Source organism: Buceros rhinoceros, unplaced genomic scaffold (genome assembly GCF_000710305.1).
Source record: "Buceros rhinoceros silvestris isolate BGI_N320 unplaced genomic scaffold, ASM71030v1 scaffold11356, whole genome shotgun sequence".
Classification (NCBI taxonomy): domain Eukaryota; kingdom Metazoa; phylum Chordata; class Aves; order Bucerotiformes; family Bucerotidae; genus Buceros; species Buceros rhinoceros.
The window spans coordinates 1-13,718 of NW_010419349.1; the positions used below are offsets into that span (position 1 = coordinate 1).

General features: G+C 38.5%; 1 protein-coding gene across 1 annotated transcript in view; it reads left to right on the forward strand.

The window, feature by feature from the left end:
* Nucleotides 1-3,284: 3,284 nt before the first annotated feature.
* The window catches only part of STEAP2 (STEAP family member 2, metalloreductase), an 11,960-nt gene continuing 1,526 nt past the window's right edge, over nt 3,285-13,718 (forward strand). Inside the window, exons 1-3 of the mRNA XM_010138879.1 lie at nt 3,285-3,776; nt 5,442-5,969; nt 7,554-7,718. Coding sequence (XP_010137181.1) covers nt 3,285-3,776; nt 5,442-5,969; nt 7,554-7,718 — 1,185 coding nt within the window. The remainder of the gene's footprint in view (nt 3,777-5,441; nt 5,970-7,553; nt 7,719-13,718) is intronic.

Consider the following 13,718-nt stretch of genomic DNA (forward strand, 5'->3'; position numbering starts at 1 on the left):
CCGCTTTTGTCACGGGTGATGTTGTCGTTGCAGCTGGAGATGCCGGCCAGGATCTGGGCTCCGCCGATCTCCTCTGTGGTAGCTACCCGCATCGCGCTGCCGCCCGGTAGCCTCCCAAGGGGGCTCCGGCCTGCACCCGGTGTCCGGCCAGCCCCTCGCCTCAGCCCTCACCCCGTAAGTTCCCGCCCGAGAGAGTGGTCACAAATTCGGTTGACCACCCGGCTTTCTGTTGGTTCGTTTTTCTCCTCCAGTACTTGTTTTTCCAAGAGCACTTTTTCCCGTCTGTGTCACCGTCTGGCTGACAGAGCTCTGCAGTGTTTTCTTAGCTAATCTAAGGGCCAATGTCAAATTTACGTCACATCTACTATTTTTTTTGTATCTGTGAAGCCAGATATTTTGTAAAAGAAGGTTGGTTTTGTTGCAGTCTGTTCCTGAACAACCCACCTTAGCTACTTCTTGTCATCTGCTTCCCATCTATTTACAAATTGATTGCTTAATAACTTGATGAGAAATGTGGTCCAAGGCTGAAGTTAGGCTAACGTGTCTTTGTTTTCCTCCTGTCTTTTAGAGCTTAGTGCTAGTCTACCTCTCTTGTCCTCTCTGATTTCTCAAGATGTCACTTCAATCAGCATTTTAAGCATCAAGGGTGGATTTCGTAAGTCCTGACTTGAAAATCTTTATCTTATCTATAACTTTATCCTTTATTCTTATCTTCTTCCACTTTGACCTCACCTTCTGTGTCCCTGTAAAAGGAATTGAATTAAATATTTAGTCTCAATTAACCTTTCTGCTGAGGGCTGAAATAAAGAAGACGTTTAACATTTGTCCTACTTTGTGTCACCTGTAATTTGTTCCTTTTCCTCTTAGGTTAAAAGCCTTGCCTTCCATCTTTTATTGTATTTTTGGAATCTTTTTGTGTTACCCTTTATGTCCTTCATTAGTTATAACTCATTTCTGTACCGATCCTGATCTGATTTTATCCCTGCATGATAGCACTCTCTATACTGTTCCTTAGTCGTGCACGCACCCCCCTCTTTTTTTTTTTTTCATTTTTGTGTGTTTTTTCAGGTCATTAAAGCTCTCCTGATACAGTTAAAACAGTCTTACACACTCTCTTTCCTCTGTATTGCTATTGTGCATTTAATTTAGTCCCTTTCAGTAACTGTCAACTCTCTCATCTCTTCCATCTCTGAGACTATTTGCCCAAGAGTCATGTCTGACTATTCCCTGAGGGGTTTTATTATGAAGTCTGTTAGTTTTATTCTGTTCCTCACACTCTACTTTCCTTAGAACAACCAATGAGAAACTTTGGCCAGTGGGTCGAATTCATCTCACCAAAACAATTCATCTTGTCCACATTCTTGATTCTTACTCTCCTAAGGATCCTTCGGACAGATACTAAAAGTAGGCTGTAATATGGTTAAATGGTACTGGTAGCCCATTTCCTCATGGCGATTCCCTTTCCATCCTGAAGTTTTACAGCACCTTCATGTCAGATGGCATGAACTGAAATGGGTCTCTGTAATCACATGGTGAAAGGATACGTGTTCTGTCATACCTAGTTGATGTATATCTCTTATCTGATGACAACACAGATATTTTCATTGTGTTCCTGGATGTGAAGCCATCTTGGCACAGAAAATACTGGTATTTTGGTCATGTGTTAGATACATTTCAGGCCATGTGGCAAGAAAGAAGTCAGTGTTTTTTCAGTGCATGCATAAAAATATACATGGTCTGCTTCTTCCAGAAAGATTCACTGTTAGAATCTTTTCTTAGGACACTGATTGTGTGGTCATTTTCACATACTGCTTTCCATCTTTAGAGTCTCAGTCCAGCTTTAGTGAGTTCTTCCCTTCTGGTCACAGCTGAAATGAAAAGTGCCCATTCTTCTAGAAGCTTCCTTCAAGTTCTGAAACACAAAGCTGCTTTTAATTGTGGGAGGTTATTCACTGCTCAATACTGTATTTCTAGCTGGTGGCCATGTAAAGTCCCCCACTGGTGATTAATTTCCATCACAACAGCTCTTGGATGGTGGCTCAGGAAGCAGTTCATCTATCTCCTTCTTTCTCTGTGGTCTATTGTTGATTGCTCCCAAGACAGCAACCTCATGGTTTCTCTTTGCTCCTTCTTATCCTGCCTTTCCTCATTGCTTCCTTAATTTTCAGAAATCATTCCTGTTCTCCGGTCCACAACCACTTATGCCATAACTGTGATTTCATGTGAAGAATTCCCTCCTGGAGTTTGTTCTGTGGTGGTTTTTTATGGCTCTTTGTCTTTGTTACAGCTTTACTGCAGTTCTGTGGCCTCTTCTCTCCAAAGCTAAAGCAGTATTTCTTTTAATTTTCTGTGAGCCTTAATCTCTGTTATTCTTCAAAGCCTCCCTTACTGCACTGGATTTGAGTACTAAAATTCTCTTCCTGACATTAGCTTTTCATGGAACGCTCTCATGTGTTTGTCTCCAGGATTTATCTTCTCTGTCTAGTCAGAAAATTCCGTTAAGTATATTTGTGACCCATGGCTTTGAATCCTTTACCCTTGCACTCACAGTTAATCCTTAGAGATCCATGTCCAGACCTAGCAGTCTGACCTAACAGAGTCATTCCTGATTTTATGAATAAGTCTTGACAAGTTTTGACTTGTCTGCCATTGGATCCGTGTGGGTAGTCCATTTCCCAGGCTGACAGATGAGTATGTCGGATGAATAGCTGCCATGGTGGTAGCCATGACATCTGCAGCTTTGAGGCTTTTGTATCCCTTCCTTCCTGGCCAACAGAGGATACCACGATAATAACCTGCATAAGATTTTAATGGAATTCAGCTTCCATTAATTCACTGTCCTTATGCCAGCCACAGGCCTGCTATATCTATCTTATAATACTTGCCATAATTACTCAGTTTTCCTTACCTGTTTCTTTTCATTATTCCCTAACCATTAGTTTTAGGAGCACAAAGCTATCTTGTGGTCCAATATTCTGGTGCAGTTGAAGATAGAGAGTAGGAGAAGATAGAAAAAATATAATTTATTTCTGTAACTGTATTATTGAATTGCTTGAAGTATTTTATTTCTCCTTGTATTAGTGACACATTGCAAGACAAAATTGATTAGCCCATATTTTATTAAGGAGAAAATATAACATGAAACTTAGAACCATAGAGTTTGCTCCCAGAGGTGTTTATGGATTCTTGTAAAATTTTATAATGCTGCATTTTTCCTTACGTTGCTTTTTCTTTTTTTTTTTCCCCCCCAGAAAAAATCATTTTAGGTTTGGTGTCTTGGAAGTATGGAATCAATTTCTATGATGGGAAGTCCTAAGAACCTCAATGAAACCTTTCTACCAAATGTTGCCAATGGCATAAAGGATGCCAGTAAGGTCACAATAGGCATCATTGGAAGTGGAGACTTTGCTAAGTCATTGACAATTAGACTTATCAGATGCGGGTACCATGTGGTCATAGGAAGCAGAAACCCTAAAGTTGCTGCTGAGTTCTTTCCCCATGTGGTTGACGTCACTCACCATGAAGATGCGGTAGTGAAAACAAACATAATTTTTGTAGCCATACACAGAGAACATTACTCCTCTTTGTGGGACCTCAAACATTTACTTGCTGGTAAAATCCTGATTGATGTCAGCAATAATACAAGAGTAGACCAATATCCGGAATCCAATGCAGAGTATTTGGCATCACTTTTCCCAGATTCCCTGATTGTCAAAGGATTCAATGTCATTTCAGCTTGGTCACTGCAGTTAGGACCAAAGGATGCCAGCAGACAGGTAAATGTTATATTTGTATTAATTTAATTTGTTTGATTTGTAACATGAAAATGACAGGAACTGAATGTAAGCAGGGAGAACTCATGGGATTCATCCTGCCTAACTTAACCTACCTAAAAAGTTGGGCCTTTAGTTTAAGGTTTAGTAGCCCATAAAACTTACAGAGTCCGGTTCATCCCACTGTAAGACATACAGAGTAAGTGGTCCGGATCGTCCCCTGGGATACCGTCACCTGTTCAAAGATTGCAGAGGAAATGTGCATACTAGCTTAGAACAGACTGCTGACCTTTAGATGACTACCGACAGAGGAGAGGAGTTTGGTCTTAAAGTCTTCTGTAGGAAATATGTTAATTTTTACCTTTATGCTCTATACAAGAACAGTCTTGCCCAGTATATATTCTTTTCAGTATTGGTTTACATAGGGTGAACTATTGAAAGAGATGCACAGAAATCCGAGGTCCTGATCCCAGGGCTCAGGAGTCAGCTGTTGTAAAAATGTTTGTATTCAATGCTACAGCAAAATGAATGAAAGAAATTACCTAGGTTTCAGAATGCCCCAGAATCATAAATATGAAGAAATAGAAGGAGGCACATATGTTTCTAAATGATGATTCATTTGATCTGGGACTGCTTGGGAACATCATGTTCAAATTCCTTCCCAGTATGTTCCCCAAATCCATCCTGCATATAGAAAAGGCAGCTTTCTGTTCTTCATGCTTTGCTGAGGAGGCACCGGCCTGTGCAAGAATACAGTCCTTCACAGCGTTAGGGACTCTTGAGAGATGCATGAGAAATGACTGGTGTAACATGACTACTGGAGACTAAATTGAGTTTTATGTTACTTCAGGTGAATTTTAAATTGAATGTATAATTTTTTACATAATCTCACCATACTATTTTTATCCCCTTTCAGAATATAAATAATTAACTTCTGTCAAAACAGATTGTGTTTGCTCTAATGCAGGTGATCAGCAAACTGTGTTGGGCAAACTATAGCCCACTGCAAATCTTGAAGGAACTTCAAAGTACTTTGTAGCAAGTGGATTTCTTTCACTATGTAATAAACTGGTCTTTAGAAGGAGTTCTGATCTGACTGCTAGTTTTTGTATTTTCTGTTAAACATTCAATTTTTGTGAAAATCTACATTGTGAAATTAAGCTAAAATTGTTACACATGAAGAGATTACACAGTTCTGTGCTTTGCATTCTGTTTATGCTACAGCTGTTTTAAAGTCACCATTCAAGATTCCTGTATTTTTGAGAGACTCATGATTTTCTGAATCGGTTTTAGCCATTGTTCCAAGTTCAGTCCAGTCCTGTAGACATTTCAGTGGGTGGGGGTTCCGTGGGGAGATTACCAGGGGATCTCACAGTCAGCTCATTATTAACTCCATGGAAAAAATAATTATCTTTTGGTTACTCTGTTACTAAATCAGTGTGCATATTCTCACTTTGGATGGATTTGTATGTGGCTTCATTCTCATCTCGGTGATATAAGCAGGGATAACAGTGTACAGTTTTAGCAGTAGTGCTGTGGTTTTGACCTGGAGGTCCTTAAGGGTTTGGGTTTTGGGGTTTGGGGGGGGGGTTTTTGTGGTTTCTATTGTTTTTTAACCTTTGAGTCTCTTTCTCTGACTACAGACAATTCACTTGGCTTTCCCAACAGGTCTATATTTGCAGTAATAATGTTCAGGCTCGCCATCAAGTTACTGAGCTTGCCCGTCAGCTCGGTTTTATTCCTATTGATTTGGGGGCATTGTCATCTTCAAGGGAGATTGAAAACTTACCTCTGCGACTCTTCACACTGTGGAAGGGGCCTGTACTGATCTCCATTAGCCTGGCAACATTTTTCTTCATCTATTCCTTCATCAGAGATGTAATCCATCCATACATGAGAAATCAGCAAAGTGACTTTTACAAGATCCCCATTGAGATTGTGAACAAGACTCTTCCAATTGTTGCTATCACTTTACTTTCCCTAGTGTATTTGTCAGGACTTATTGCAGCTGCTTATCAGCTTTACTATGGTACTAAGTATAGGCGATTTCCACCTTGGCTGGGCAGCTGGCTCCAGTGTCGAAAGCAGCTTGGACTGCTCAGTTTTTTCTTTGCAACAGTGCATGTGGCATACAGCCTCTGCTTACCTATGAGGAGGTCGGAGCGATACTTGTTTCTCAATATGGCATATCAACAGGTAAGACAGTCTTTACTTCACTAAGCCAAAAATGCCTTGGCTGTATGCTCATGGTTCATGAATACAATATATAAATTTTCTTAATCTGTTCCACTGTTCTCAGTGGAAAATGGTATTGCTTATCTTACTCATAGCGAGGTCCAAATAAGAAGGGAGACTAAAATAAACATCTGTGCGTTGAACTCACTTTGTGGGTCAAGCTGCAGCCGATTTGTGTGGTAGTGGGAATCAAAGATGTGTCCTACTTAAATCCCTAATAGTAACATACACAAGGAGAATGTAGGATAGACAGGGTAAGAGCAACAGCAGGGAACTTCTGATGTATGTGCTTCTCTATGTATACTTAACATATAGGAGAAGCATGTATATCATAACTGCATTTACAGGTGTGAGAGGTATAAGGGTAGATACTGTAATAATGCTTACAGGTTAATCTATGTTTATAAACAGAAAATGCTGTTACTTTGTAACATTTTGGACCAGTGGTAAAAATATTTTATTTATTATAATTTCTGTGAACGTTGTCTATTACAGGCAATAGAGATTGATTTACAGTTCCCAGAAGCATAACCCTAAAACACTCTTCAGCAAATATGTCATCCTTTAGAAGAGGGTCTCGTGCTCCTGTCTGTCAGTGAGGTAGCTTATTGTCACCTTTAAAGTGGCAGAAAAGCAGCATTGCCATTCAGCATATAAAATCTGCAGGAAAGAGAGATGTGATGGAACAGAAAGAAAAGCAAACTAAGGAAATCACATCAAATGGAACAAAAAAACGGGGATATCGTCCACAAATTCTTAAAGGGCTAGCATGAAAAATTGAAATTAAAAGAAAGGCAGGAAGAGCAAAACTGTAAAAGGCAGCAAGAAACTGTAATTGTTCACACAGTATTAGTAAAGGACCCACTGATACTTTCAGTAAGAAATTATCTTGGGTTTAATAATATTGTGAAACTTCAACTTGTTAATATTCCTAGTGGACCTGTTTTAAGACATGCCATATCAGAATGGTTCACCTGAAAGTAGAAAAATAATTGAATATACAAGCCTCTTAATTGTTAAGGACCTGAGTTATATATTTTTTCTGGTTAAGCTCTCCAATGAGAATGATATTAAATGTGTCTCATGTCAACAGTGAAAGGCAAAACACCTTGGACTTCACACAGGGAGCTGGTACAAAAACAGATGCTAAACTATTTCTAAACATAACAAACTAAAACCAGATTCCAGGTTTACCCGATTTATGTTATAGAATTGAAGTTTCTAGAGTCTGAAGACAACTGCTACTTTTTTACAGTATGTAGGAATTTACAAATTTATCTGTTTTTATAACATAATTGTTATAAATAGTATATGTTATGGTTTTTTTTAACATGTCTAAGTTTCCATGTTTAATGTAATTTTAATCTAACAAGAGCCAATACCAGCAGTTAGAAAACAGTTTCTCCAAGACATGAGGAAATCTCTGAAATATTTGACCCCATTTTATATTTGTCCTGTGACTGTAGACTTCTAGTCAGCAAAAACTTCTGTTTATATTTTTAATATTCTATAGAATAAAGTCCTTCCATTCTGCTCTTTCATCAGGTTCATGCAAATGTTGAAAATTCTTGGAATGAGGAAGAAGTATGGCGAATCGAAATGTATATCTCCTTTGGAATAATGAGTCTTGGATTGCTTTCTTTGCTGGCAGTAACTTCCATCCCTTCAGTAAACAGTGCCTTAAACTGGAGGGAGTTCAGTTTTATTCAGGTGTGTTCCTTTTTAAATAAGGTGGTTTTGTTGTTAGTAAGAATTCCTTGATGATGGTGATAATCATCATCATGATCACGAAAAAAAGCACTTTGCAAGATGATGAGAGATTTTTTTTTCCTCTTTCTGGTAAGTTAATGAAAACAACATATCCTTACTCAGCAGGTATATTACCACGAAGGCACATTAAGCTTTTTGCAAGTTTTCGAATTTGCGTTTTGCACTTCTTGGTTTTAAATAACCAACATAGCTAAGACCTTTTCCATTGGAAGAATTTCTTGCTAAATTCAAATTAGGTAAATTTGGACAAGCTTGCTAAAGGCAATGATAATGATGAGATACTACTATAAGCAGATGCACGCAACTGTTAAAATTGAAGACTTAATTTGTGCTGCAGGATTTTTATTGCACAGCCTTCTGACAGCCGTGGTGTCATTGATTCAGTTTTGTTTCCCCTCCACTGTGTGGGAGTTAATACAGCTCTCAACTACATTATTCCCATTAGCTGAAAATGCCTATTAATAAAATACTTTCTTTAGTAAAAGCAGAGGCTTTTTCAGTTCCTGGCATGCTGCCTTCTGCCCTCCTTCCTCGGATACATAGCTACAACAGGCAGACCTTACCAACATAAAATATTGGGAAATACAGGCTTTAATAAAGAGCTTAATGTTTGCTTCCAAACAAAATTGCCATTAGTTTTAGGTAGCAGTCAGTGATAAGAAATTTTGTTAGGATTCAATCTTGCCATAAATTTCCTAAGTGTGTATATGCAGTTTTGGGTTTTGTTATGTTTTGTTCTCTGACTTTGGATTCAGTTTGGATTCAGTCTTTTCTGATTAACGTTTTTCCGACATAGCTGCTCTAATAATATTGCCTAATTCTTGGTCCTGGCACTGTTTACAAATTCCTATCTTCAGAACACAGGCACTGACTTTACTACGCAGGGCTTGAGTTGCACTTCTTAAGTTACAGGCGTTTTAAAGTGAGTGATGAGGAACACTTCTTTGGCTGTAGTAGTCAGAGGTGTTCTGTGTGTAAAGTAATGCCTTCCTTTCCCCTCGGATTTCTGTGGGTGGATCTTTACAGTTAGGTCTACAAAAAGTTTGCTGAAAAATTTTTCAAATTCGAGTTCCCCTGACAGAACCGTTTAATCTCAGTCATGATTTTGAGCCTTCAGAGTGAGTAAATAACCATTTTGTTGTTACAACATCCCTGCCACCCAGAGTTCTCTGCACAGTAGTACTGCCATTGCATTGTGTTAAACATTAGTGCAAAATGAAAAAATATGTATTCAGTGATGAGTGAGGTGATGCCTTTATCCAGTAATTACTTCCAGCCAACAAACCCAGCATTTGTATCTTCTTTTCCATAAGTATTTCCAAACTTCAGGCTTGAGTGACTGAATCAAAACTCACGTAATAATTACATAAAGTTGTCTCTACAAGGGCATTTTTTATTGTGTCATATTTTCTGTAGTTACTTCCACTGTAAATAAAGTCAAAATACTTCTAAATTCAAATAATTATGAAGCATCTGCCTGTATTTTGAGGTATTTGATTAGGGACAAGTTGTTTGTTCTGTAGGTATGTTACAGTTGTTACTGCATTACATGCTGAAGAGAACTGGTACTGGTAATTAATTATGATCATTTGCAATTTTTAATCAGAAAAAATTACTGAACTACTAAAAATGTCCTTAATGATCATTAAAAGTAATTTACTTTGTTGTCAATTAATTATTCTCAGGATATAAGTTGTTCATGTAGTTACTTGTCCTTCAAAAAAGTCCTTTTGCTTTATTCAATCAGAAGACAGACTTTCAGTGATCCCTCACTAAAGTAAAAGGAGTCTACATTTCTGCACAAGCTTCATTGTGCCCAGTATGCAAGCAGAACAGATAAAACATCATAATACTGTCTTTCATATTTTTCTTCTACTGAAGTGCAATACGTGAAGTTAATTTGAACTTAATTTTCTCAGTCTTCTCTAAGTTAGGGCAACAAACAGTGGAACTATTAGCCCATCATTTCAGTGCTGCCTTTTTTTCAGTTGGGAAAAGCAGTATGTCTCTAGCTTTAGTCCTGAATCTCAGATGATTTGCCACAATAATTGCTGAACTTGTTTTGCGTCTGACAGATGAAGAATCAGTCAGTCAGCACACTCAGTTTCTCAGTTCAGCACTTCCCACTGAGAACAACATACTATTGTTTGCTCATTTTACTATTTACTAAGCTATTTACTAAGCATTTACTATTGCTTAGTTAAATAGTTTCATCAAAATACGGTTCTAATCTCCTCTGAAGAGTTCTGTTGCTAACACATACTCAGTCTTGAGGCCTAGTAGGAAAACCTCAGCTTAGAATTAACAAATTATATAGTACAACTATTTTCTAGCCCTGACCCAGTAGTACAAGCTCTGAGCAGCATCTCCCCTACTTACAGTGGTTCAACAGTCTTCCTGATACCATAAAGAAACCCCAGTTGTGAATGTTTTTGCCCAGACATCAGTGCTATCATGATACTCTGATATCCCAAATTATTTTGGAAAGGCCTCCATCCTACCTCGCCTGGTTTCACAATACAGGTGTCAGCAGCCCCAAAAAGGGACTTTGAGAGGAGAAGCAGTGCAGGCTCTGTTCATTCCCTCAGAGTATGAATATGAATATGAATGAAGTGAGATGAGAAGCTTGGATAGTGATGCAAAAGGAAGTTACTGTGTCGGTCCCACCAGGAGCTGAGAGACCAGCAGAAAACTAGGAGCTTCTGCAGTACAGAGCTGAGCATTGTACAAAACTAGTACCTAATTACTTCATCATGATTCAGAGAGAAACACTCATAACATCCAGATGGAGGAGCCACAGAACCAGACAGTAATGAAAAATAGGACATCCTAGATGATGACAACTTAGCATGAAACTTTGCAGGCATCTCAGCATGACCCAGAGTTGGAGCTTACTGAGGAAAAAAGCAAGGAAGAAGCTGGGGCTGATAAACTAATACATCAATTTTCTTAAATGCCACTTGGGTACTCTTCTAAGCGTATTTGGATAAGAAACAAAGGTAGACATGGGTAAGAAATAAAAAAGAATTTGTATTTTGTCAGAGCAGGCAGAATAACTAGCCTAAACCAACACACTGCAAACAGAAAAAGTCATTTATTTAAACTAGTCCTCAAGCGTTCACGTAAAATACTTGGAAATGGAGAATGTTGTCTGCAGGCAGTGCTCACTGAGTCCTTCAGTTTTCTGAAAGAAGTTAAACTGTAAATATATAATGTAAGCATAAGACTACTGCTTTTGTTTTCCAGTCTAAGAGTTCAAGCCCAAAGCACATCAGTCAAAGTGGCAATGGTCAGAGCAGACTGGATTTGAAAGCTGAGCTTCATATTCCTTAGTAGATCTGTTATTTGCATAGGGGGAAGCTGATCTTTTTGTAAACTTTCCTTTTGTCTGCTAGCACAGACCTAAAGGTTTTTTGAGACAGGATTACTCAAACTTTTCTTGCACACATACTTTGAGGAAGGGCTGCCCTGCCTTGGTTCTCCCGCAATAAGATACTTTTCCCCCAGAGTAAAGAAAAATGAAGTCTGAGTATTTAGCAAGTTTATGAGTAAGATTCCAGTTAGGATTACTACAGCCTGTTTGTAAGTTTAGCAATATCCTGTTACAGGGGAGTCTAAAGTATACCTTTTATAAACACAGGCTTTGGAAAATCCCTTTTCTCAATATAAACTGCTTGGAACTACTCGACCATTGTGAAGGTAGGAATTCCTGAAGCAGATTTGTCCAACAGCAGGTTTATGTCTATATATTTACATCTTCCTGGTAACATTTTAGGGATTTTTCTCCTGCATCTTTTCCGATCCTCTAACAATTTTTTTTTCCCACCTTGGACAATGCCAGTTCATGCAGTTTATCAGTGACCTTGGCTGGGAATCTCCCACGTTGACCAAAAACCTGACTTTGATCAGGAAGGAAAAGAAACAAAACAGGGAAGACTTAGAGAAAAGCTAAAAGGCTGGGCTGTCCATAGGAAATATGCTAATCTATTACTCAGCTTCCAGGAAACAGTACTCTGGAAGATAAGGAAGCAAAGCAACCAAAGATGATGTTCTTTTTCCAGCAGCTGACCTAGAGTCTAGTCAGAAGGTTCCCAATACTTACTTACAACTGCTATTGCTTGTCACTCAGCAATGTGAATGTACCTGTGAAGGGAAAGTGTCCCTTCTTGCTCCTTTCAAAAGTCCTCTGCTCTTAAACAAGTTAGTGTTCTGTGGCTCTCCTGGCCTCCCTGTGGTAACAGCAGTGTAAGGGATCCTCCAGCTCTTATAGGCCTATTCCTCCCATTCTTTTTGTGTATTAATCCAGAAAAGGATGACAAAAATCCAATACTTATATTCCATCCAACTACATTTCAGGAAATCCATTGTCTTTGATCCTTGTATTCCCCCCTCCACATTGCCCAGTCATAAATTCTTGCAGAAGAAAATAACCTTGCATACCTGAATGGTAGTAGCTTTCTCACCTCTCCAGTAATAAACAGATTGCTTTCTAGTGATTAATAACTCCTGCAGACAATCATAATTTATTTCTAAATAATTGAAATATCTTTCATCCTAGCATCTATAGGGTGGTCCACTTTGGAATATGGCTTTCTGGCACTACCACTGGCCAAGATTTGTAGTATGATCCAGTGCTACCGACTGATTTTATTTTTACTGTTCAGCCGTCCAGCAGTGCCTTTTCCTGCACTAGCTGATGTCTTTTTGTCCAAGCCTGCTTCAGTCAGTTGAGTTTCCTCATTGTACTACTGTACAGCAATTGCAGTAGGCTTTGAACATTTGGAGATACAGAAAAATCAAGTCTTTACAATGAACAGTTTACTGCATAGGGGTTTTACTTAAGTAGCAAAGGCAGCCAGTGTTGCTTGTACTTCTGGAAGAGTCGTTGACAGTAGCTGCAAGCTGGGATGGATGCTCTTAATGAAACTTTCTAGTGCAGATCTGCCCTGATTAAACAAACCAAAGACTAAGTTGTGCTAAGACCAATGCTAAGTTGTGTGGAGGACATCCTCTTTCTAGCTAAGCAGTGTTATTAGTCAAATGTACAGCATGGAAATAAGGCAGTTAAGGGCATGGTAGAAGAAAATACCGTCAGTTGCTGACAGAAACTCCTGTAAGAGTATCTTTGTTGTCAGGTTTTTAGAAGAGTCATTGAAATGATCCAGTACATACTAGCACATGCCCGACCAACACTTTAAAGAAGAATATGGCAACTTTCCAAGGAGAAAAAAAAAACTTAATAGATGTGCATCATATGTTTTTCTTGCCCTTGTGCTGTTAGTTCAAAATATAGTGATAAAAGTACTGATGTACTTCTTAGCTTCTATTTTGACCATGAGACAGAAAGACATATAAAGATGTCTCAACTGTAGTTTGCAGGTGCAATTTAAATAACCTATTTTTTTTTTCTAAATTTGGGAGGAGTCTGTATAACATTTCCCTCCTGTTTCTTTTTCAAGAATTGTTATAATTCTTACCAGTAGGCCTGATGAAGAAATGGGGGATATGATTCACTTGTGCCTTTTTCCCTACTGGCAGTGATATAACAGCAGTGAATTCAGGACAGTCATACCAGCAAAAATCTGCAATAACATATTCAAACATCAGGTTTGATAGTATTGTTTGCTGTCCAAATTTCTTACCAGAACTTCCGTTCAGATACTGCATATGCCATTTTTATATTCACAAGTGGTTGTCTGATTGTTCTGTTTCTTGTGGAATATTTTGGGAGAAAAAAAAAAAGGGTGCAGTATATCTAAAATGTACCAACATGGCTCTGGACCATTGGCACAAAAATGCATAAATATTGGCAGGTTAAAAAATCTCTATATAGATGGAGGCCTATATACAAATCTCTAGAAATTAGTAAAAGTATTTGCCTTTTTATACCACTATATCTGTGAACACTTGCAAATGGTATCAGCCCAGACTTTCTTCTTT